The 26,957-nt window shown below is 36.4% G+C and overlaps 1 protein-coding gene across 5 annotated transcripts in view; it reads left to right on the top strand.

The window, feature by feature from the left end:
* Positions 1 to 26,957, top strand: part of USP34 (ubiquitin specific peptidase 34) — a 234,585-nt gene that overhangs the window by 38,763 nt on the left and 168,865 nt on the right. For all 5 annotated transcript variants that reach the window (XM_032653399.1, XM_032653400.1, XM_032653401.1 and 2 more), the window contains exons 2-6: positions 1,264 to 1,351; positions 8,489 to 8,909; positions 15,089 to 15,139; positions 15,295 to 15,444; positions 24,140 to 24,207. In XM_032653399.1, the coding sequence (XP_032509290.1) occupies positions 1,264 to 1,351; positions 8,489 to 8,909; positions 15,089 to 15,139; positions 15,295 to 15,444; positions 24,140 to 24,207 (778 nt within the window). The remainder of the gene's footprint in view (positions 1 to 1,263; positions 1,352 to 8,488; positions 8,910 to 15,088; positions 15,140 to 15,294; positions 15,445 to 24,139; positions 24,208 to 26,957) is intronic.

Here is a 26,957-nt window from a genome sequence, read left to right as displayed (position 1 = left end):
GTCTGATCTAGAACAAGGTGAGGTTTTTTTAAAACGAAAATTAAGACATACACAGTTGGTAAATAGAGGGATGATATTAATATAATGGAGCATCTTAATGGTTCATATGGGATTTCCCCCATCACATTAATGTTTTATAGTGATTCATGCAAGCTTTCTTGTGATTAAAGAGAGGACCCTACTGGTACATGAGAAAACAGTAACAAAGCTGACATTCCTCAAAAATGCCTTCTTGTGCATACAGTGATTGGTTTATTGCCTTCAGGGACCCCTGTGTTTTCTACTTTGTAGAGCTGTGTGGAGAAGGAAGTAGGTGCCAAGTCATTAAAATGATGGCGCTATGAGGGTGGTTATATTTGATGTTTAATTTTTTTTTGGAAATGACCTTTATTAGAATTGAATGCCCTCAGGCACCTTCATATCAAAAGATGAAGCATGAACCTCATGGGTTAAAGTTGCAGAAGATTGATTGACACTGGTTAGTGCAGATACCAGTAGAGATTTAACTGTCTTAGTATTTTTTTAAATTTTAAATCAGACTAGTTATTGGTTTTGTCAGTGTTCTGGTTATAAAGTTTCATAGGTTTTGAGTAGTCTGCTTCTAATGTTTTATTGTTAGTCTCATTTTCTTTATTGTAAGGTTTTATATCACATGAGGCTTCTTAGCAGTGCTTACATGACACAGTAGGAAATGCCTGTACAGAGAGATTAAATGTTTTCAGTATGATACCTCCTGGCTTTCAGCTACCTGATTGTGCAAAACCCAGCTCTCTCTGGTTCAACGTCTCCAGAGAGCAAACATAGTCTTTTAGAGATCGTGTGTGTGTGTGTGCGTGTGTGTGATGAGGGTTTGTCTAACTGCTTCTTAATAAGACTTTAATATTTTTTAGCCCCACTTCTATTCCTTCTTTTAGAAGTACTCAGTGTTTCTAATTCCTGAGGCTCTCTGAGACAAAGTTAGCATCGAATTGGTCAATAATTAACCAAGATTTATTTTCTTCAGTGAAAGCAAAAAAAAAAAATTATTGGAAATATTTGTATGTGTAAATCTAGCTTTTTTTTTAAGTGTTGACTTTTTTTTTTGGCCATGCCGTGTGGCACGTGGGGATCTTAGTTCCCTGGCCGGGGATTGAACCCATGCCTCCTGCAGTGGAAGCGTGGAGTCTTAACCATTGGACCACCAGGGAAGTCCCTATTGGCTTTAATATTGGTTTGGCATTATTTGTTCATAACTTAAAAGTCACTTTTTCTATTTTCTTTCAGTATCCGATATAGAAGGTGGTGATGGACTGCAGCTCAGGAAGGAACATACTCTCAAAATATTTGCTTATATCAATTCCTGGACACAGAGGTATGCATCTTTATGTATTTTGAAGAGTAACTTTGTCAGTTGTGTTTTGTTTTACATTTTTATTTTTTGTTTTTGGCCATGCCACACAGCTTGTGGAATCTTAGTTCCTTGACCAGGGTAGGAACCCGTGCCCCCTGCAGTGAAAGCACGGAGTCCTAACCACTGGACCACTTGGGAATTCCCAGTTGTATTTTATTTTATTTTTTATTTATTTATTTTTGGCTGTGTTGGGTCTTCGTTGCTGCACGCGGGTTTTCTCTAGTTGTGGTGAGTGGGGGCTACTTTTCGTTGCCGTGCATGGGCTTCTCATCGCGGTGGCTTCTCTTGTTGCAGAGCATGGGCTCTAGGCATGCGGGCTCAGTAGTTGTGGCTCGTGGGTTCTAGAGCACAGGCTCAGTAGTTGTGGTGCACGGGCTTAGTTGCTTGGCAGCATGTAGGATCTTCCCAGACCAGGGCTTGAACCCATGTCCCCTGCATTGGCAGGCAGATTCTTAACCACTGAGCCACCAGAGAAGCCCATAAATGAAATTTTGATATGTACAGTTTTAGGCAGTAATTTGTAGGCTTCATTAGAATATCAACGGATGTAGAGACTCTCTGCGTTTATATCATGCTGTTCCAGAATATAGTGATTAAGAGTAGTATGGCCTTGGAGCCAGATAGATGTGGCTTCCAGTCCTGCTTCATCACTTGTGTACTAGGTGATTATGACAAATTAGTTAACTTCTGTAAGCTCTTACCTCCTCATTTGTGAAATGAGTAATAATAAAGCTACTACTATCTTCATGAGGTTGTGAAGAAACAAAATACTAACATGGTGTCTGACAAAAGAACTTAATAAATACCTATTTTAATTAAAATTGTTGAAACTTATTTTAGAAAATGAAATATATATTGAAGGGTACATAAGCTAAGGCATGAAAAGTCAAATTGGAAAATAGTGTGTAATATTTATAATTCTATTCACGTTAGTAAGTATTAACAGTTTTTAGCTGATAGTAAAAAGTACCAAAAAGTAGAATGTTACACTCTTAATTGTTCATGCTGATAGAAGAGAGAAATGACAATAAAATACACAGTTGGATCACAGTGCTTTAGAGTAAAAATTTTTTGCCTGTTTCCCTGCTCTGCCCTCCCCCCATCCTGTTTCTCTCTAGGGCATCAAAAAATATTGTTGTCCAGATTAAGGTTGTGGTTCTTGTAGGGGATAAAAAGCTACTAATAAAGCACAGTTAATTTACAAAAGAAATTCTTAACTTGGTGGCCCATGACCATGGAAGGTCCATAAATGTACCTTAGTGCACGAATGGATCAGATCCATGACATCTCATACAAAATGTTCTCTGTAGGTTTTCTGGGAGAAAAGTGTTAACTTTCAAAAGATTATCAATAATCAAGAATCATTTTTTCTAATATGTTGGTTGACCAGAATATAGCTGAAGGAGAATGTTCACTTTAAAAACAATATGTTAAGAATTTAATATTTATAGAAATTTCAAAGGCTTTAATATTTTATAATTTTCCTTCTATTTAAATGATATACTCATTGTGAAAGTCTTTTAGAAAATACAGAAAATCAAAGTTAAAAAAAAAAAAATGCCATCACCCAGAGTAACAACTGGTAACTTTTTTTTGGTATAACCTTGGTATGAGATTGGGAACAGTACAGTTTAAAACTTTACAAAAGGACTTCCCTGATGGCACAGTGGTTAAGAATCCTCCCGCCAGTGCAGGGGACATGGGTTCGAGCCCTGGTCCGGGAAGATCCCACATGCCGTGGAGCAACTAAGCCTGTGCACCACAACTACTGTGCCTGTGCTCTAGAGCCCATGCTCCACAACAAGAGAAGCCACGGCAATAAGAAACCTATGCACCGCAACGAAGAGTAGCCCCCGCGCGCAGCAACGAAGACCCAGTGCAGTCAAAAATAAAATAAATAAAAAAAAAAAAAAAAAAAAAAAAAAATTTACAAAAATGTGATTATAAATCTTGTATGCTTTATAATCTGATTTTTTTTCATGTGAACTATGATCAGTCTCTCTGTGTCATCAAATATTATGTCATCATTTTTATTAATAATTGCTGCATCACAGTAATATAGCTGCCACTTCTTTGTTTTGTTCGTAAGATTCAGGGAGTTAGTTATGTATATTACTTTAACAGATTATCATTATTTTATTTTATTAATATTGGAATGGAAAATTGAAATGAAATGGGAGGAAAATGAATCCAGAGAATGGGGAGAGAATATTAGGAGAATAAATGAAAGAATATAAATTTGCAAAAGAGCATACATGGCTCTGAAAGGAATGTCATGCATGATGAAGGCATTGATACCACACGGCAAAATTCTTCTTGTTGGAATTGTTGCTGGTTTTTGTTTGACTTGTTTAAAGCCTATTACAAAACAGGCTTATGTTTTATATCTTGCAGATGCCTCAGTAGGCATTCAAGGTTCCTCGGTGTCTTCTACCTGTCTACTTTTTACCTTTTTTTCAGGATTTCTCCCCTGAAATAATTCTGGGTGCTAGCTAGGCGGAGGTTCTGTCAGATCTTTGTATTTTCAGGCTAAAAATTTCACCTTTCACACCTGTCATTTGTACTTAAAGTTTGAGGCTGTTGCTTATTTTTATTGTTTTATTGAACTTCTATTTTTTATAACAGTTCTAGACACTATTGCTTTTGAACAGATTAATGTATGTTCTCCACTCTTTAAGGGTCTACTTTATATTTTGGAATTAAGAAATTTGACCAGTGGGATATTGATATTGACCACTATTCAAAGTAGTGTTTTTCAGAAATTAGCTCATAAATAAAAAAACTTTCGCTATGGTTGGATACTGTAGATGAACAGTCCTTTCATGTGTTCAGCAGTACCAGACCAGGAAAATGTTAGATCCATTCGAAGATTTGTTAGATGGAATTATGGAATCCAGGTTAAAATAATTTAATTTTGACATGTAGCTTCCTCGTGAATGTTAGTATTTTTATTAATTGAAGCTACATATTTTGTTAGTCATTTAGAAATTTTTATCATTGTGTGTTCTTAAATGTAAGCGTATTCCACTCAGATAGGCAGCATATAACTCTACTTAGGTAGTAAGGTCTTATCAGGTGGGTAATAACTGGAAGGACTGAGAAGAAAATAGGATAAGCTCAGATAGTGAAAGGTAATGTATGATATTGGTGTACAAATACAGTATGTACAGAGTTTAAAAAATAAAATGGGGGCTTCCCTGGTGGCGCAGTGGTTGAGAGTCCGCCTGCCGATGCAGGGGACGCGGGTTCGTGCCCCGGTCCGGGAAGATCTCACATGCCGCGGAGCGGCTGGGCCCGTGAGCCATGGCCGCTGGGCCTGCGCGTCCGGAGCCTGTGCTCCGCGGCGGGAGAGGCCACAGCATTGAGAGGCCCGCGTAACGCAAAAAAAAAAAAAAATAAATAAATAAAATGGTAGGAAAAGGCCTATAATATAAAAGTCCATTGTCCCCTATCTCCCCAGCCCCATTTCTGTTTTCAACTTTTTGAGATGTTGGTTTTGATACTAACTTTTATGTTCTGAAATAATATTATATTGCTGTTGCTTTATCTGTCAATTTTAGGTATAATCTGTGAACTTCCTTTTCTGATATATATAGATTTCACTCATTTACCCTTCCCCGTCCTCTCAATATAGTTACATCAGTTCTTGAGGTAGTTCTAAAAACAAAAATAATGCCCAGTTATTAGCCAAAAAAGATTCTGTGGTTCATTTTATATTTTACAAGATATAGATTGTTGTTTTTCTTTTGTTTTCATTCTTTGTTTCATAGAGTTTAGTGTCTTGTTCTTCATTTGATTAATTTTCTAGGTGTGGATCACTAATTTTTTCCCAGACTCTCCAGCCCTTCTTAGTACTAGTTTTTACATTTTTATACATCATTAGGTGAACTGTTATTTTCTTACCTTCCCTCCATCTCCTTTGGCTTTTATCTTCCTACTCCAATCTGTATTGATTTCTCAGTAGGGTTACTGAAACAGCTATATGCTCTTCAGATCATCCTTGAAATTCTTTTGCTTTTCTATTATATTGGATATCCAGTTCACTGGATTCTATGCCATCTTTATTGGTTTACTTCTTTGTTTTGTTAGGATGATATCTTTTCTGAGAAAAGGTACATGGGAGACAAATGGTTTTTAGACCTTTCCGGCCTAAAAGAATGTCTCTTCTACCCTTACTTTTATTGATAACTTTTGTTGGATACAGAATTGCAGATAGAAAATTATTTTCTCTCAGAATTTTGAAAGTGTTATTCCATTGTATTTTATCTTCCAATATTACTTAGGAGAAAGTATGAGCTGTTTTTATTCCTGAGCTTTTTCTTGTCACTCTTTTCACTCTCCCTGAAAGCTTTTAGGATCCTTATCCCTCCTTGGCTTCAGAAATTTCATGATGGTATGTGTTTCTTTTTTCAGATTCTTTTCCCATATAGGTTGTTACAGAATATTGAGTAGAGTTCCCTGTGCTATACAGTAGGTCCTCGTTGATTTTTTTTTAAGATTTTATTTATTTATTTATTTATTTGGCTGTGTTGGGTCTTAGTTGCAGCATGCGGGATCTTTTGTTGTGGTGCATGGGCTTCTCTAGTTGTGGCTTGCAGGCTCAGTAGCTGCGGTGCGTGGGCTTAGTTGCCCTGAGGCATGTGGGATCTCAGTTCCCTGACCAGGGATCAAACCCACGTCCCCTACATTGGAAGATGGATTCTTAACCACTGGACCACTAGGGAAGTCCCTATCTATTTTATATATAGTTGTGTATATATTTTTAATCCCAAACTCTTAATTTATCCCTCCCCCCACCTTTCCCCTTTGGTAACCATAAATTTGTTTTCGAAGTCTGTGAGTCTTTTGTAAATAAGTTCATTTGTATCATTTTTTTAGATTCCACATATAAGTGATTATCATATGATATTTGTCTTTTTCTTACTTACTTCACTTAGTATGATAATCTCTAGATCCATACCTGACTGCACTTTTATAGTAAATTTGACTAGCTCTTTGGCTTTCCTAATCCAAAATCTGACCTCAAGGTTGTTTTTTTTTTTTTTTTTTTTTGCCGTACGCGGGCCTCTCACTGTTGTGGCCTCTCCCGTTGTGGAGCACAGGCTCCAGATGCGCAGGCTCAGCGGCCATGGCTCACAGGCCTAGCCTCTCCGTGGCATGTGGGATCTTCCCAGACCGGGTACAAACCCGCGTCCCCTTCATCGGCAGGCGTACTCTCAACCGCTGCGCCACCAGGGAAGCCCCTCAAGGTTGTTTTTTGAGGGGAAACTCAGATTTCATTTTCACTAAAGATAGTCAGATGTATGATCCTTCACTTTGAACTTGGTTTTTCCTAAACTTAAAGGAAGAAGCTACTCATCAGAAAAATGTTGAGTAATGTGTTTATTTTTCTTGTAGAAACTGCGGTATTATAGAATTTAAAACTGGAGGAGGCCTTAGAGATAAAATCCCTTTCATTTTGCCATGGAGAAAATAGTCCTGATGTATCATTTATGCATTTCTGTGTAACAAGGTACTCCAAAAGTAGTGTTTGAAACAACAATAAACGTTTGTTATCCTCAGAGATACGTTTATTATCTCAATTACAAACATTTATCATCAATTATTTTATGGGTAGGAGTTTGGGAATGGTTTAGTTGGTTGGTTCTGGCTTGGATTTCTTATAAGGTTGTAGTCAAGATTTGGCCAGGTTATGGTCATCTTTGGATGACCTTACGTGGGACTGGAGGATCTATTTCCAAGTTGACTCACTTCCATGTTTGGCAAGTTGGTGCTGGTTGTTAGTGGGAGGACTCAGTTTTTTCTCATGTGGCCCTTACCATGGCCTCCTTGAGTGTTTTTCATGATAGCTGGCTTCTCCCAGAGTGAGTGATCCGAAAGAGAGCAAGGCAGAAGTGGTAATGTCTTTTATAACCTACTCTCAGATGTCATACACTGTCATTTCTGCCACATTCCATTCATTGGAAGCCAGTCATTAAGTCCGGTCCACATTCAAGGGGAGGAAAATTGGGCTTCACCTTTTAAAGGGAAGAGTAGTATTAAAGAATTTGTAGCCATACTTCAAATTTGCCACACCTGGAGAAATGAAGTTATTCTTACATGGTCATACAGGAAGTTGGTGATCTATTTGGTACAATAAGAGTTTTGATTTGTTTCGATAATATAACTAGGTGCAAATTTTAAGTGATAGTTGCTTAACTGTCATCTGTTGTTGGATACATTGTAACCTGGTGCTGTGTATTATTTATTTATTGATTCACCAGACCCCTTTGATTATCCACAATATACCAGGCATTGTGCTACTAACTGAACATGTCTAAGAGAACTAGATTTGTATGTAGTAATTACTGACTCTTATTTTTATTTATTTTTGTTTTTTTACTGGAGCTGAAGAGAGAGAGAGAGAGAGAGTGAGAGAGAGAGAGAGAGTGTGTGTGTGTGTGTTCTTTAAACACTTTTGATCTGTCAGATAGGATAGGAATATCCCTCCTAAGTAGCCTTCAAGCAAATTATTATTATTATTATCAGCAGCATTATTATTATCAGCAGCTCCGCGTGGTATGGCATGCGGGATCTTAGTTCCCCAACCAGGGATCGAACCCGTGCCCCCTGCAGTGGAAGTGTGGAGTCTTAACCACTGGACTGCCAGGGAAGTCCCAAGCAAATTATTTTTAAATGTAGCTTTTTTATTAGTTGACAACAAAATCCCTTATGTAAAATAATGAGCTGGGTTTACTAATAAGGTATTTTATTATAGCCAGTTTCCTGATATTTGTTAAACATGTATTGAGTAGTTAGTACTTAGAGAAGCAAAGATATAGCCATAATTCTTGTTCTTTGTCTAGAGGGACAGATAAATACATACATAAAACTGAAGATGATGGCTGTCGACCTAACATGGTGACTTTTTACCAGTACCAGTTTTTGGTGTGATGCTGTCTTTTTAAGTTATTGTAGTGCTACTCTACCGGGAAGGAGGAAATTAAATTATTCAAAAGATATTTTAGTATTTGTTTTTTTATATTACTTTTTAGAAAGATATAATTGTTGCCTCTCTAGGAAGCATTGATTTATTGAAAACTTTTTTTTCTCTTATAGGCAATGTCTATGCTGCTTCAAAGAATATAAGCATTTGGAGATTTTTAACCAAGTAGTGTGTGCACTTATTAACTTAGTGATTGCCCAAGTTCAAGTGCTCCGGGACCAGCTTTGTAAACATTGTACTACTATTAACATAGATTCCACGTGGCAAGATGAGAGTAATCAAGCGGAAGAACCACTGAATATAGAAAGAGAGTGTAATGAAGGAAGTACAGAAAGACAAAAATCAATAGAAAAAAAATCAAACTCTACAAGAATTTGTATTTTGACTGAGGAGGAATCTTCAAAGAGCTCTGATCCTTTTAGTTTATGGAGTACAGATGAGAAGGAAAAACTGTTACTATGTGTGGCAAAAATTTTTCAAATTCAGTTTCCCTTATATACTGCTTACAAACATAATACTCATCCTACTATAGAGGTATGTAAAAATAGGTATTGTGAATTTTAAGTAATACCAAGTCATGGTTATGTTGGTAATTTCTCACTTATGAATAAATATGAAGATAGTCATTATTGATGGAAAAAATTATAAAAATCACTGTCGTTATAAGAATTATTTCAGATTTCTTCAGACCATTTCTGTAGCAACTTGTGTTGAACATTTGCTCAGCATAGTTCTATTAAGGAAAGATTTATAAATTGAACTCATAAAATTAAACTGTCAGTGATAGACATTTTGCTGATGTAGATCTGTGCTGTATTTACTGTGACTCTTTCAAAAAGTAATAACTGAGGAAAAAGCACATAGAGTTTTGAATTTCATTCTTAGAAACATAGGTTAACAGAATTTGGAATTCCTTTTGTAAAGAAAAAATGCTTAACAAATTATATGTAATTACTAGTTTTAAATAATAGTATTTTCTTTTGTATGTCAAGATGCTTTACTTATTTCACTAGTGATATTTTTCCGCTCCCTCACTCCCTCCCTCCCTCCCACCTCCCTCTTTTCCTCCTTCCCTCCTCCACTAGTGATATTTATACAAGCCTTTCCAGGAGATCAGTAACCCATCTTAGGTATTTACATAATGGCATTATTTCTACAGATAGCAGGAATTGAAACAGTTATGTGATAATGTATTATAATAATGGCTTAAAACAACAGTGATTAATTATTTCTCATGATTCTGTGTATTGCTTGGGCAATTTCTTTGCTGGTTTTGTATGGCCTTAGGCACTTGCATTTATTTGGGGAGTTGGATGGGTTTGAAAGTCCAAGATGGTCTCATTCACACATCTGATAGTGCTGGCTGCTCTTTAGAGCTCCTTGGATTTTTCTCTACATGGCGTCTCTACTAGGGTAGACTATCTTCCTTACATTGTAGTCTTAGCATTGATCCAGGAAGGCAAAACTGGAAAGCTGTAAGGCCTCTTATAAAGGTCCAGCCTTTGAAACCACACAGTATGAACTTTATCACATCCCTGTTGGTTGAAGCAATTCACAAGGGCAGCTCAGATCAAAGGGGTGTGAAGTAGACTCCATCTCTGGATAGGAGGAGAGGTAAAGTTTCATTTTAAACTTTTAAGTACATTCTGTTTTTCTTGCATCCAGGAATGGGTAGAGTTGTGGCCATTAACAAATCTACCATATGCTTTTTGTTTTTTTAAGGCTGTATATTTTCTCCAGCTTATTTTTTCTATAACCTCCATTCTGACTTCTCTAAACTTCCTTCTTCATCTGGAAAAAAAGTTGTCCTTTACTGGAAATATTTTCACATTGAATTGAGACTATTTAAAAACATAGCCCAGGAGGTGGGTGTTTTCCCTATTGGAATTCTCCATAAGAATATTTTAAATCAGACTGTGCTCTGTCTTCTAGAATTTTTAGCCTATTATCTTGCCGTGTAGAAACCTTTTAATAAATCTCTTATATGACATCAGATATTTATTAATCATTCTAAAAAATGTCATCTTGGAATCCTTTTTCAACAAAAAGGGGATCCATTTGTGCAAAACTGTAAAATTTAATCTTAACACCACACGAATAGTATTTTTAATGCCTTAAATTGATAATTGAAAGATGCTAAAAATAGTTTGGTTAGGGATGTAGATATGTAAAATTCATGCAGAGTGTCTTAGAAATATTTTTTCTCCAGTGAAAAAATCTCTTGATAGAGTTACAGCAATACTAAATCTGCCATTTTGCTCTTAAAATCTATTTCCTCATCAGTTTTTTAAAAATGATTTTCAAAAAAAAAAAAAAAATGATTTTCAAATATGATAATCTCCAAATGTAGGCGTAGTCACACTCCCCTGTACTTCTCCTTGTGGAATAAAATGCCCCATTATTACTCTTCTTTAGGATCATTCCATGTGACTACTTGGTTGAAAGCAGTGGCTTCATAACTTTAGGTAAAATTCTAATAAAAACGATTCTTGGATATAATAAAGTAGGAGTCTCCTTATACAGAATTCTGTATTCTTTTTTTTTTTTTTTTTCGGTACGCGGGCCTCTCACTGTTGTGGCCTCTCCTGTTGCGGAGCAGAGGCTCGGGACGCACAGGCTCAGCGGCCATGGCTCACGGGCCCAGCCGCTCCGTGGCATGTGGGATCTTCCCAGACCGGGGCGCAAACCCGTGTCCCCTGCATCGGCAGGCGGACTCTCAACCACTGCGCCACCAGGGAAGCCCCACAGAATTCTGTATTCTTATACCGAATTCTAATCTCCTTATACAGAATTTATATGTGCTTCTTTAACATTCTGTTCATAATAGCTGTTTCCCAAGTTTCTAATATCTTAGTAATGAGATGTTATAAATACTCTAAAATTTCTGGTTGCTGTCCTCTGGCCATGTTATTAAATATGCTAAGGGCCAGCTGTTTCAAAGGGTCTCTGATCAAAACCTTGATGTAGGACTTCCCTGGTGGCGCAGGGGTTGGGGGTCCGCCTGCCGATGCAGGGGACACGGGTTCGTGCCCCGGTCTGGGAGGGTCCCACGTGCTGCGGAGCGGCTGGGCCTGTGAGCCATGGCCGCTGAGCCTGCGCATCCGGAGCCTGTGCTCCGCAGCGGGAGAGGCCACAGCAGTGAGAGGCCCACGTACCGCATAAAAACCCCCCCAAAACAAAAAAAATCCTTGATGCAGCATACATATATATTATAAAATTATGTGTATGTGTCTATATACATACACACAGATATCTTAAGAAAACTAATATTTATTATGCAGTGCTATAGAGTTTACTATAGAGATGTTTATTTCCACCTTTTTATTAGGAGGTAGTCCATCCAGTCTTCCCTTCATACTGTTATATGCATCCTTTCCTGATAAGACCTTTTACTTTTGGTTTTATTTATTTTTTTTAAGAGGCACAAATTGACCGAGACTCTAGGAGAAGATTCAATACTCCTGTGTTAGTGTTTTGACACCTGTGACTTTAGAAACTTAGTCAGTATCCTTATTTCATGTAAGAGGAAACTGACTTGCAAAGGTTAAAAGTTTTTTTTTTTTTTTTTTTTTTTTTTTGCGGTATGTGGGCCTTTCACTGCTGTGGCCTCTCCCGTTGCGGAGCACAGGCTCCGGATGCGCAGGCTCAGTGGCCATGGCTCACGGGCCCAGCCGCTCCGCGGTATGTGGGATCTTCCCAGATCAGGGCACGAACCCATGTCCCCTGCATCGGCAGGCGGACTCTTAACCTCTGCGCCACCAGGGAAGCCCAGGTTAAAAGTTTTGATCACATTTGCATAGCATATTGCTCAGAGAGTTCTAGAATTCAGGTCTTAATTCTACTGCATTGTTTCTCAAATATTTCAGACTAATCACTAACTATTGTAATCCATTGCCAATAGTGAATAAGATGGGAACTTGAAGCCTCTCCTCCTCTTCCCTTCCTCTCTCCATCCTTCTTTCCCTCCTGTTGAAGTTGAAAATATTTTTAAAGATGTAGTAATTTAAAATACATAATATTAATTCACATTAAAAGTTTTGTGGAGGCCAGTGGCATTCTTTTCCTAATCCTGAATAATATAGGTAATTCTATCAAATGAGGTATTGCTCTAGTGTTAAGTATTTTTCTTAGAGCGAGATGAGTATAAAAATTGTAGAGAGAAGAGAGATCTTTGCCCTTCTGTTAAAGGTAGGTATAATATGCTCTGGCAGATTAAATACATACATTGTTGTTTTATTGTCCAAGTTTCTGAATCTAGGCTGTTTTTTTTTCTTGCCACTTTCTACTGACTTTTTTTTTTTTTTTTTTTTTTTTTTTTTTTTTGGTTACGCGGGCCTCTCACTGTTGTGGCCTCTCCCGTTGCGGAGGACAGGCTCCGGACGCGCAGGCTCAGCGGCCATGGCTCACGGGCCCAGCCGCTCCGCGGCATGTGGGATCTTCCCAGACCGGGGCACGAACCCGTGTCCCCTGCATCGGCAGGCGGACTCTCAACCACTGCGCCACCAGGGAAGCCCCTTTCTACTGACTTTTAATTCACCCTTTTTTAAAAAAACATTTAATGTTTTAAATTTACTCTTTTAAAGTATACACTTTAATAAGTAACCATCACTACTATCTAATTCCAACATCAGTGACTTCTTTTTATGCAAATGTTTTATTCCTAATCCTCTAGCCTTCAATTCTTTGTGGTTAGATCATAGAGCAGCATTTGCTTAATTAGATATAGAATTACTTTCTAGTTACTCCTTTATTTCTCTTTGTTTTAGAGTGTCTTTTAAAGTAATAAGCATATTCCTCTGTTTAGTTCTAGAAAGAGAGTGGCATCATCTTATGTAATAAATGTGAGGTTTTGGGGGAAAAAACAAAAACTTAAAAAATTCTTGATAGGTTTCTTAACACCTTTTCAGGGATCCTCTATAATGAGAGCTTTTGAGAGAAGGTTCAGCTTTTATCAAGACTTCGTAGTGTTGCTCCTAGTATTGTTACCAGCAGATCTATGTTCACTTCTTTGCATACTACTTAAAATGAGATTATAATAACACCTTAGGGTAGTGGCTTCATGTATCCAGACTAGAAATATGAAATGGTAAAACAGATCTTCTGAGTAGCTAAAATAGATACAGCCAAGTCCATGAGTAACATTTTGCACATCAGAATAGAATTCTGTTAGGAGAATTTCTAGCTGTGTCCATGTTAGGCACTAGAAATCTTGACTCCAATTTGATATTTCAGCATGGTTCATCTGGTCCATGAATCGTATTTAGTAATACCACAGGAGTTCTTATATTCTGGATTTTTTGAAGACAAAAGGTTTGCTAAGAATAACTTAAAACTTTAACTGTGGCCCTGGTAGTAGAGGCTTGAGAATACATTTAAGGAGGTTTATTACACTTAATTTGACAAGTGTTTTGACCTCTCTTAGGACAGTTTTTGATTATTCTGAAATGTTCTGAGAGTTTTATGTATGCTCTCAATCAGTTGTTTTCAAACTTTATTTCAGCAGTCAAACTTTATTTAAAACAGGTAACAGCAAAGAATGAATGGGTTCCTTTGGCAGCTAACTTTTCAGCTGAAAGTATCTAACCTTCTGATTATAAAAGTAACACTTTCAGTATGACTAAAAAAACAAAGACTATACAAAATATAGAGTTTAAAATAAAAGGACTTGAATCTCTCCTTTTTCTCCATTCTCTCGTCAAAAAAAATTGTTATGAAATTAGTTCAGATATTTTCAGACATTTAAAAATTTATGAAAATTAGATCATGTTCATAAATTCTATTTTTAACAAATACAGGATATTATCTTTATATGCCTGTGCATATGGAATTCACCTTATTTATTTTTTGATTCACCTTATTTTTAACAACATTTTAAAGGTATACTTTACATACCATAAAAATCACTTGCTTAAAGTATATATTATTTTCATAAATTTATAGAGCCGTGCAACCATTACCACATTTCAATTTGAGCACATTTTCATCATCCCAAAAAGATAATCCCTCATGCCATTTCACCGTATTATTTTTGAAGGCCGCATAAGACCCTAGATGGTTATGTCACCATTTTATTTAGCCAGCCTATTCATGGATATTGAAGTTGTTTCTAATTTTGAGATGTTATAAATAGTTTCAGTGAGCATCATTATACATACATTTTCCAGCACTACTTTTACTAGTTGTTTAGGATAAATAACCAGAAGTTGATTTGCTGGGTCAAAGGGAAGGTACATTTTAAATGTTGATAGGTAACTGCCAAATTATCCTCCAACAAGGTCATACCAGCTTATATTCACACCAACAGTGGATGAGTATGCTTTTAGGTAGTTTAAATCTTATGTATGGAAAGCATGTTGTGGAACTTTTGAGTATACCTCTAGAGATTTCCCGAGTACAGTTTCAAAACCACTTAACTAAGTTTAAAATGTGTTCAAAAATTACCCCAATTATTTAAGGAAAGGTTTTTGTTTAAGAAGGCAAAATAATGTGTAGCACATAGTATAGAAAGATTTCTTTGGAGAAGAGTTAAAGTATACTTTAGAACTGAATCATATTAGCTTCAGTTAGGAATACTGCTGTTGATGAGAAGCAATTGTACAATCGGTGAGTTTTTATAAAGTCAATCTTTTAAAAAATCGTAGTTTTTAAAGATTGTCATGTAGTAGTGTGATGTAATTGTATTTACTTTTTTTTCTTTCTTTTTTTAAAATCAGGATATATCAACCCAAGAAAGCAACATATTAGGGGCATTCTGTGATATGAATGTAAGTGTTTATCTTTTTTCATTCTTAGGTTTATGGAAAATTTTTCATGTAAGTCTTTTTCAGTTTATGCCTGACCAGTATCTTTCCAGTACTGGTAATAAAATAAAAATTGTTCCTAATAAGTTTTAAAATAATAGATTTTCTTTTTTCTTCAGGATGTAGAAGTACCATTGCATTTGCTTCGTTATGTATGTTTGTTTTGTGGGAAAAATGGCCTTTCTCTCATGAAGGACTGCTTTGAATATGGAACTCCTGAAACTTTGCCATTTCTTATAGCACATGCATTTATTACAGTTGTATCTAATGTAAGTATTGTTTGGAATTGGTTTTAATCTTGAGATCAAAGTCTGGTATTTTAATAACATGAATTTTTATGTTCAGAAATGATTATGAGTGATTTACATGTACAATCCTGTTTTTCTTTTCTTCTGGATTATACTTTGAAAAAATTGAGTACAGAAATCTTTTTTAAAAAGTCTTTGTTATAATAAATTGGAATGTGTATCAGCGGTTAGGACTTGGTGCTTTCACTGCTGTGGCCCGGGTTCAATCCCTGGTTGGGGAACTAAGATCCTGCAAGCCGCACGGCACAGCCAAAAAAAAAAATTAATTTAAGTTAACTAGATAAATTTAGCCATCTACCTCTTTAGCCAGGGATTTTGTACTGGGAAATTTTAGAGTTTTTGGTTACTTAAATGATGGTTAGCCTAGCCTAGGGCACTACTACAGTGTGTCTGACTTCCCTGTATATTGCAAGTGAAGAACTAACATTTCTTTTTGCCTTTGTAAAGAAGATAATTCTTTCGAATGTTGTGAATGTCAGCTACTGTGAAGCACAGTATGTGTGGAAGCAGAGAGAAGAAATACATTTTACCACCTGTGTATTAAAATCTAACCTAAAATAATCTTCTATTCTGGTCATCATTTAAAAAAATATTGAAGCAATACTTAAATCTAACTTTACCAAAGACTGAATTCTTGTATTAACTGAGTTACCTTAAGTAATAACTACTGTGAAATACTTCAAGTGTGTATATAAAATAAAAATACAGGGTGAAAAAAGACTGAACAAAATAACTTTGTTTCCTCGTTTCCAGTGTAGAAATAACACTGGAGAGGACAGTGGCTTTACTCAAATTTATTGAGTATCTGGAACTCCATGTTTCCATATTTGAAATAATTAATTTGTATCAAGGTCATTTTTAGTCCCCAAATTCCTTGGTTTCTGACAGGTTGAACATACTACATGTAATGGCAGTGTAGCATGGTAGGTTAAGAATATACACTTTGGAGTCACAATTGCATTTGAATTCTGAACCTGAGCCTCAATTTTTTAATTCGTAGAATGGGAATGATAAATACGGTGATCTACCTTAAAAGATTGTTGTGAGGTTTTAAGATTTTAAGCTCTTATTAATAGCACCTGATACGTAGTAAGCCCTTAGTGACTGGTGCTGCTATTTATTTTAGCTATTATTAACACTTACCTGATTCTGTTAGTCTGGTTGACTTTATTTGTTTGAAAGAAAGTTCTATTCAGTTTGGCTTCCTTTGGGAGAAAGAATAAAATACAGACTTTTGAGTGAACTTAAATCCTGTGTTGACATTTTAGTTTTAAACTGTCATAAATTTAGAGAGGGTAAATAACTGAGTTTGAAACCCAAAGTTCAAAAAATAATTTATCAACAGTTTTCCTTAATCAGGAATATTAACCTGAATTAAAATGTATTTCTTGAATTAATTTTACTAAATCTTGGTCTTAAAAGTCTATTGTGGAAGCCTCGTTACAGGTAACTTATTGCTATCTCTTGAAAAGTAATCCTTTACTTTGGATTCTGTTTGGAGGTTTGGATTCTGTTTCATTTTTCTCTTCAGCCTTTTTGTGACTGCTAATTGGTGGGCTGTTGTCAATTTGCATAACTTTATCTTGTAACTCAACTGAGACCATTAAACCAAAGTTAAAATTAGTCATACTGTTTAAATTAATAATGTAATTGTTTGGATACTATAATCTATGTTTGTTTTTTTCCTGAGAGTATAACATAATGTACTTTTTAACCAAAGGTTTTATAACTTGATTGGGTAACTCTCATTTGGCATCTTTTCCTCATAAAAAAATAGTTTTTGATTTTGCTTTCTTCTGATTTTTAAAAATACAGTTAATACTTTGGTGCAGATTAAGAGCTTAAATTACAATTCTTTTTGTAATTAAGTTGTCTGCAGACCCTGTACTTTATTTTTTTCAGAGTTTGGAGTTTTTCTTAAGGAACTGGTGACATTTAAAGCAATATAAGTGTTGGCATGATTTCTGACCTTTTTTTGGAGTTTTGACCACTCTGCCTGAAGTTTATATGAAAACACTTAGCAGCCACTTTAAACAATTGAAATAGACATCCTTTTTGCATTTTGAGAAACTTTAAGGCCTTTAAATTTCAGACTTTTCTAGTCACATACAAGTTGATCTAGAGCAGAGTAGTTTCCTTTAGTGGATCATTGTAAATTATAAACCCTGGTCGTTTCTATATGTCTCATTTCTTTTCTTGAGAAATAGGCAGCTTGTTTAGCCATGTTGTTTTCAGCTTCAGTAAGGCTGAAGGTCCCTTATTTGGGAATCTCTGATTTTCCATGGGCTTTCATACAGGAACAAAAACTCCTACATTTAAATAATGAAAAAATTATTGGATTTTAGGGCAATCCTTTTCTTTTTTTTTTTTTTTTTTTTTTTTTTTATGCGTTACGCGGGCCTCTCACTGTTGTGGCCTCTCCCGTTGCGGAGGACAGGCTCCGGACGCGCAGGCTCAGCGGCCATGGCTCACGGGCCCAGCCGCTCCGCGGCATGTGGGATCCTCCCAGACCGGGGCACGAACCCGTGTCCCCTGCATCGGCAGGCGGACTCTCAACCACTGCGCCACCAGGGAAGCCCCAATCCTTTTCTTGAAAAGCAAAAAATTTTACGAATTATAAACTACTTTTATGGTAAGGTAGATAAGGCCTGACCTTATTGAGTACCTGTTTCTCCCACACTTGATTATAATAAATCACACATTCAGAAGAAAACATGTTTATATCAGTTCCTGGGAACCAAGCCATTCTGTTTGTTTTCTAGGGTCATTCCCTCACTCTTAATGAGGAGGGTGGTGTTATCTCCTAGAACCTTAGCTTGCAGCACAGGAAAACTCGCTTTGCCTTGAGTCTGAGTTATCAGCAAAGAAGGAAAGCTCTTATTTTGATCAGTTAAGGTTCAAATCTGATAATACGCTTAGGCCCATACATTTATTTTAGTCTCAAAAGTTTGCGTTAGCATTTCTAAACTAACACTGTTAGCAGAGTTCTCAGTTTTGCACAAGTATTACTCCACTGTTATAAGGATCTATTCTTAGTAATAATGACTGCCGCCTCAGGGAAATAACAACAAAATCTTTATATATGTAGTTTTCTTATTTTGTATTGGCCTGTAGATTTTCAGCAAAAGCAGTTAACCAATATTTAGCACAGCTTACAGAAGTAGAATGTAGAGTCCTCATAGAAGTTTCCCCACTGAGATGCATGGTGGTTATAGCTCATAGTATGTATCCTGCCTCAGCCCTCAGCAAAGATGCCTGAGTTAGTCATCTCAGACATGACACCTTTTATTAATTACAAAATAACAAAGCCTAAGGACTTTGCATAAAGAATTTAAGAGTCATGGGATTTATTTTACTAATATGAATGGAAAAGTACAAATGAGCCTTAATAAACCTTATGAATATATGCTTTACAAAACAGATATGACAAATTATTACCTAAGAGATGTTATCAGACATGCAAACTTGTAGTAACACATCAGAAGACACAATAACAATTTCCGAACTGTCAGTTTCCTAAGACTACTTTACAAAAAACACTAACAAGGACTATTTAATATCAGAAGTTAGGCTGGGATTATACATTTTCATATATTTTCACACTAATCAGGAGAGTTCACTGACAGTTCAGTGAAGTTTTCATTTTGTCATTTTGTTAAAACTAGCTTTGTGATGCAGAATACTGCCTACACTTCTGCAGTTATAAGGGGATCAGACAATATTTTTTCCTATTCCTGAGATTTTTAACATGTACTTAGAAGGGCTACTAGAGCTCTGTTATCACCAAGAGGGGGAAGCTCAAAACTTACAGTAAGGAAAGAAAAAGGACCTATGTGATTAATAGCATATGGAATTTGATTCTTGTAATGGTATACCTCATAGTAGATTAAAGAATGTAGATTTTACAGAGAAATAATCTTGGGCTTGAATTGTAGTTCTGTTATGTACTATCTAATGTTTTTGTTTTTTTTGTTTTTAAAAATTTTTTATTGATGTACTATCTAATTTTGATTACATTATGTCTATAAGCCTCACTTTTTTCATCTATCACAATGGAAATATTAAAGGTTCAGTAAATGGTAGCTCTTCTTTCTATTAAAAATTTCTTTCCAATGTTGACATTTTTTCCCTTGTCATTTTTATTTAAATTTTTGTTCGTTGGCATATTTGTTTATCCCCAAATAAAAGGTATCACTGTATCTATTTTCATTTTCATCTGCTCTAATGTATCTTATATATAATTGAATCTGTGAACCTTTTAAAAAAAATTTGAAATATATAGAAAAGTGAACAGAATGATAAGGTATGGCTCAGTGACTTATCAAAGTGAATATCCCATTTAACCACTACCCATGTCAAGAAACAAATCATTGTCAATTCCCCAGAAGCCTCCTTTATGATTCCTCTAAGTCACTGTCCCATCTCTTTGCCCTTAAAGGTGAACACAATTCATATTGTTATTTCTTGCTTTTCTTTGTTTTATTACTTAAGCTTATATCCCTAAATACTGTGATTTAGTTTTGTCTCTTGCTAACCGTATAAGTAGAATCACAATGCATTCTTTCATGTATGGCTACTTTTGTTTAACATTGAGATTTATATTGCATGAAGTTCGAGTTGCTCATTTTGATTGTTGTATAATACTCCTTTAAAAATATACCAACATTGATCTATTTTACTGGTGATGGATTAATGTGGTGTCAGCATTCTCTTACATGTCTTTTGGTGCATATGTACATTATTTTCATATATATATAGTAGTGCAATTTCTTTATCACAGGGTATACATATATTCAGTTTTACACATTAATGCTAAGATTTTCTGAAGTGATTGTATTAATTTACACTCTTACCAGGAATGAGAGTTCCCATTGCTCCATATCATTGCAGACACCTAGTATTCTAACTCTTAGAGATTCCTGATGAACTAATAGTAGTATCTCCTTCTGGTCTGCTTTTGTGTTTTTAAATGACTAAAGAGATTGAGCACCATTTCATGGGCATATTAGCCATTTCAATATTTTTCGAGAGGTGTCAGTTTGTTTTTTTTTTGCGGTACGTGGGCCTCTCACTGTTTGTGGCCTCTCCTGTTATGGAGCACAGGCTCCGGATGCGCAGGCTCAGCGGCCATGGCTCACGGGCCCAGCCGCTCTGCGGCATGTGGGATCTTCCTGGACTGGGGCACGAACCTGTGTCCCCTGCATTGGCAGGCGGACTCTCAACCACTGCGCCACCAGGGAACCCCAGTTCCAAGTTTTTTTAATCCATTTTAAAAATCAAATTGTTTGCCTTTTCCTTACTAATGTGTGGAGATTCCTTATATGTTTTGGTTACAAGTCTTTTGCCTGACATTTATGTATTGCTAATATCTTCTTCAACTCTGGTTTTGCTTTTCATTCTCTTGTGTCTTTTAAGAGTTATTTTTAATTTAACTATAGTTGATTTACAGTACTGTGTTAGTTTCAGATGTACAGCTTCAGATTCTTTTTTTTTAAAATAAAATTTATATTTTTGGCTGTGTTGGGTCTTCGTTGCTGCATGCGAATTTCTCTAGTTGCGGTGAGTGGGGGCTACTCTTCGCTGCAGTGCACAGGCTTCTTGTGGCGGTGCTTCTCTTGTTGTGGTGCTTCTCTTGTTGTGGTGCTTCTCTTGTTGCGGAGCACGGGCTCTAGGCGCACAGGCTTCAGTAGTTGTGGCACACAGGCTCCAGAGTACCGGCTCAGTAGTTGTGGCGCACAGACTTAGTTGCTCCACTGCATGTGGGATCTTCCTGGACCAGGGCTTGAACCGGTGTCCCCTGCATTGGCAGGCAGATTCTTAACCACTGCGCCACCAGGGAAGCCCCAGATTCTTTTTCATTATAGGTTAGTACAAGATACTGAATATAGTTCCATGTGCTATACAGTAAATCCTTGTTGTTTATTTTATATGTAGTAGTGCGTATCTATTAATCCCATACTCCCAGTTTATCCTTTCCTCTCCCGCTTTCCCTTTGGTAACCATAAGTTTGTTTCCTGTTTTGTACAGAAGTTGATGTGTATTATTTTTTTAGATTCCATGTATAAATGATATCTTATAGAATTTGTCTTTCTCTGCCTAACTTTACTTAATATGCAAATCTCTAGGTCCATCCACGTAGCTGCAAATGGAAGGATTTCTTTTTTTTTTTTAATGGCTAGGTAATATTCTATTTGTATGTATACCACATCTTCTTTATCCATTCATCTGTCGAGGGACATTTAGGTTGCTTTTATGTCTTGGCTATTGTGCTGTGAACATTGGGGGGTGCATGTACCTTTTTGAATTAGGGTTTTTGTCTTTTCAGAATATATGCCCAGGAGTGGATCATATGGTACCTCTATTTTTAGTTTTTAAAGGAATCTCCAGACTGTTTTCCATAGGGCTTTACCAATTTATATTCCCACCAGTAGTGTAGGAGGATTCCCTTTTCTCCAAACCCTCTAGCATTTATTATTTCTGGACTTTCTGATGATGGCTATTATGACTGGTGTGAGGTGTCATTTTGATTTCATTAAGAGTTATTTTCTAACCAAACTTAATGGTGTATAATTTATAAAAAATTTTTTTCTTTATGGTTAATGTTTTCATTAATGGATAAAAAAATCTTCCTTATGAAGATATTTTTCTATGTTCTGGAATTTTTATTATGTTACTTTCACATTTTGATCTATAGTTCAGTTGGAATTGACTTTTGTGTGTGGTGTGTGAGGGATCAGGATTCATTTTCTTTTCTATATAGACAGACACTGGACCTGTCACTATTTATAGCAAAGATAGTCCATTCCTATTTTTTCTGAAGTATCATTTTGTCATAAATCAGGTATCTTTATTTGTCTTCTTGTGCATGGGTCTGGGGTTTCTAGTATATTCCAGTCAATTTGATTAGTCTTGTGCTGTTTTGCATACCATCTTAATTTCTGCTGCTTTATAAGAAGTCTTGCTATCTGGTAAAGCAAGTTCTACCTCCCTGTCATTTTTTTTAAAAATTTATTAAGGTGTAACTGACATATAACATTAGTTTCAGTTGGTTCAATATTTATATATGTTACAAAATGATTACCACAGGAAGTCTAGTTAACATCTGACACCATTCATAGTTAACAAATTGTTTTTTTATCAGAACTTTTAAGAACTATTAGTACTTTCAAATATACAAAACAGTTTTATTAAGTATAGTCACCATGCATTATATCTCTACTCCCTGTCATTCTTAAAGAGTGTTTTGTCTCTTCTTGGACTTTTGCATTTGGAATCAGTGCCTAAAGTTCCACGTATAAACCTTTTTGGGTTGCATTGAATCCGTAGATCAATTTGTGGAGAACTGTGTCTCTGCAATATTGAGTCTTCTAGTGTATAAATATGGTAAATGTGTTTTTATTTACATGCTTTAAGATTTGTCTCATAATTTTCTGTGTTTATGTGGAGATGTTATATATCTTTGTTACACAATTTCTAGGCGCATGATATTTTTTGATGCTGTTGTAAAGAGATTTTTGAAAATTTTATTATTTTTTTCTGGTATGTAAGACGTGTATATATGTATTATATATATGTAATATAGTATGTGTATGTATGTATATATGTGTGTATATTAATTCATTTACTTACATTAACTTTCTAAGCAGCAATCTTGCTAAACTAGTTAATTCCAAAAAGGTTTATCTGAAAATTATTTTGGATTTCTTACTTACATAATCACATCATCTCAGAGTAATATTGATTTTAATTCTTCCTTTTTAGTCTTATGCCTTTTATTCGGTTTCTTGTCTGTTGCACTGTCTGGGACCTTCAGTTTAAGTTGAGTTAAAGGTATTCTTGTCTTGTTCCTAGTCTCAGAGGGAAGAGTTTTAGCATTTCACCATTAGTATTGTATTTGCTATAGGACTTACGTTTCATTAGATTAAAGTGAAGCCATGCAGTCTGTATTTACAAATTTGTTTTCAATTTATATTACTTGCATGTGTTAAGGCTTAGTATTGTAGTTTCTTGTTTGATGATTTGCTTAGGATTTTTTTCTTATATGATATTTAAACTGCGATTTATGAGAATAAAACTAATATGAGCATATTAGATTTAGAAATGGGCTGGAATATTATGTAGAAAAAATTAAGTGAACAGATTATTATAACTTTCATTATAACTTAGATTGGGATACTTACAGTAAGAGCTTAATTAAACAAATAGTTGTTGATGATCAGTGTTTGACTCTATAAAATATATTTGTCTTAGATGGATATTGAAGTGACCAGGTATCAGGTAATTTGATACTTTTTAGAAGGAAGGATGATTTATTAAAAAAATAATTTAGTTCTATAGTATTTGGGTTGCTACCATACAAAGAGGTATAGAGTAGCAGGTGGTAAGATGTTACTTGGATAGGTGATTCTCCCTTTTCAGGAAGAAACTGATAGTAATTCTTCAGATTGATTTTAGGTATATGGATTAGAATTGTTTATAGGTTAAATTACTTACCTGATATGTGTGCAGTCGTATTTCTTAGTTTATCCTTTTCAAAATAGATGAAATATATTTAGTTTTTAGAGGCAGGAAAATACTAAATGTTCTTGTTTTTAATTAAAAACATGTATTTCACATATTCATTAATCATTAATATCATTTTTATGTTTCTTTATAGATTAGAATATGGCTACATATCCCTGCTGTCATGCAGCACATTATCCCTTTTAGGACGTATGTTATCAGGTAAGTTTATAAAGTCTTTCTCCCCTGGTTATCCGTGTAGTAATGTTTTTTGTTTTTTTGTTTTTTTTTTTGCGGTACGTGGGCCTCTCACTGTTCTGGCCTCTTCCATTGCGGAACACAGGCTCCGGACGCACAGGCTCAGCGGCCATGGCCCGTGGGCCCAGCCGCTTGGCGGCACGTGGGATCCTCCCGGACCAGGACACGACCCCACGTCCCCTGCATTGGCAGGCGGACTCTCAACCACTGCGCCACCAGGGAAGCCCAGTGTAGTAATGTTTAAGCTATTCATAACATAGTACATAATTATATGGTTTGAAAGTCCTTTGTATTCACATCCTCCAGAGAAAATTTTTGACCATTTGATGTATTTTTTAATGCACCTATGTAGGTTTATATTTAATGTTTACTTTAAAGCAATTTATGTTGGAATTTTTTTATGTAAATATAAAGAATTAAACAGATTAACAGTGGTTGCATGATATTCCACTGTATTTATTCAGTCAACAAATGTATACTGAGTATTATGTTGTAGGCACTGGAGATGCAGCAGAGAAGAAAATATATCTCCTTTTGTGCAGTCTGTGTGCACAATAAGTAAACGATACAGTTCATTAGAAAGTCATGAGTATGACAGAGAAAAATAGCAGCAGGGGTGGGTTGAGAGTTCTAGAGAGTGGGTCACAATTATACCTATGGTATAGAGAAGGTCTCATTGGGAAAAGGGTGATATTTGAGTTCTGGAAGTCCCAACCTAAGAAGGAAACCTAAGACGAGGATAGAGATATTATCATATTAGGCTTAGAGTGTAAACTGTTGGAGTTCTCAGATTGTATTTCTTGATAATATTTATGAGTTCTTTATAATTTTTATTCATTTGGAAAGATTTGAGTGCCTGCTATTTTCCTGTTACTGTTCAGGTTGTTGGAGGAAGTATCAGGAAAAGAATCAGATAGTGATGAATCCTATGCAAGTAAAGATAAGGTGATAGAGAATATGAGGCCTTTCTGAAAGGTGACATCTGAGGAACATGAATCTGCTAATCTGATGATAAGTAGAAGGACATATTTCAGGTAGAAGGAACATAAGGGCATAGGCTTTGAAGTTGGAAGGAATATGACATATTAAAAAATTAGAAGTAGGGACTTCCCTGGTGGCGCAGTGGTTAAGACTATGCCTGCCAATGCAGGGGACACGGGTTCGAGCCCTGGTCCGGGAAGATCCCACATGCCGCGGAGCAACTAAGCCTGTGCGCCACAACTACTGAGCCTGCAAGTCACAACTGCTGAAGCCCATGTGCCACAACTACTGAAGTCCATGCACCTAGAGCCCGTGCTCCTCAACGAGAGAAGCCACTGCAATGAGAAGCCCGCGTACCGCAAAGAAGAGTAGCCCCCACTCACCGCAACTAGAGAAAGCCCGTGTGTAGCAACGAAGACTCAACACAGCCAAAAATAAAGATATTTATATATAAAAAAAAAAAAACTAGAAGTAGACTGGTGGAGCATAGTGTATAAGGAGGTAAGATTATGATATGAGGTTGGATATAAACAGGGGCAGATTATTCAGGACCTTCAAGCCATTTTAAGGAGCTTGGATTTAATTTTAGCAGTGGGATCTATTGAAGGGTTTTAAGCAGATGAATCATGATGGCTTTTTAAAAAAAAATATTTTAAGCTGCTTAATTTGTAATCTTTTTTTAAAAACATTTATTTATTTATTTTTGGCTGCGTTGAGTCTTTGTTGCTCCCCGTGGGCTTTCTCTAGTTGTGGCGAGTGGGGGCTACTCCTCATTGCAGTGCATGGGCTTCTCATTGCGGTGGCTTCTCTTGTTGCAGAGCGCGGGCTCTAGGTGAACAGGCTTCAGTAGTTGTGGCACATGGGCTCAGTAGATGTGGCTCGCAGGCTCTAGAGCACATGCTCAGTAGTTGTGACATGCGGGTTAAATTGCTCTGTGGCTTGTGGGATCATCCCGGACTAGGGCTCGAACCCATGTCCCCTGCATTGGCAGGCAGATTCTTAACCACTGCGCCACCAGGGAAGTCCTCATGATGGTTTTTAAAAGATCACTTTGGCCTTTAAGTGGCTCGTAAATTACAGGAGTGTTGGAGGAGGAGCTAGGAGACCAGTTGAAAAGTTAATGGAGTAGTCCTGGAAAGAAGTGATGGTTACTTGTACAAGAATTGTTTATGGTGATTTGAAAATTGACTGGATATAGTTGAAAATGAAATCAATAAGGTTGGTGATTGTGGAATCACCAATAATTGTTGGTGATTGCTACACCTTTTAAAGAAAGGTGTAGCATAGTGGAAGACACTTAGCTGCCCTCCCTTTGATTTCTCTTTTTGCTGTGAGTATCATTAACAGATGTGAAAGACTGGGAGAATTTGAAGACGTAATTTTGAGATGCTTGTGGGACATTTAAGTGGCACAGGGAAATTGGGAATATAAGCCTGTAACTTAGAACAACAGCGTTAATTTAGTAGTTGTCAGCATAAAGGTAGCACTTAAAAACCATGGGAATAGGGGCTTCCCTGGTGGCGCAGTGGTTGAGAGTCTGCCTGCCGTTGCAGGGGACACGGGTTCGTGCCCTGGTCCAGGAAGATCCCACATGCCGCAGTGCGGCTGGGCCCGTGAGCCATGGCCACTGAGCCTGTGCATCTGGAGCCTGTGCTCCGCAACGGGAGAGGCCACAACGGTGAGAGGCCCGTGTACCACAAAAAAAACTAAACAACAACAACAAAAAAACCATG

The sequence above is a fragment of the Phocoena sinus genome, chromosome 13 (genome assembly GCF_008692025.1).
Source record: "Phocoena sinus isolate mPhoSin1 chromosome 13, mPhoSin1.pri, whole genome shotgun sequence".
NCBI classification, from domain to species: Eukaryota; Metazoa; Chordata; class Mammalia; order Artiodactyla; family Phocoenidae; genus Phocoena; species Phocoena sinus.
The sequence above is the reverse complement of the archived record's forward strand: the minus strand, read 5'-3'. Positions and strand labels throughout refer to the sequence as shown.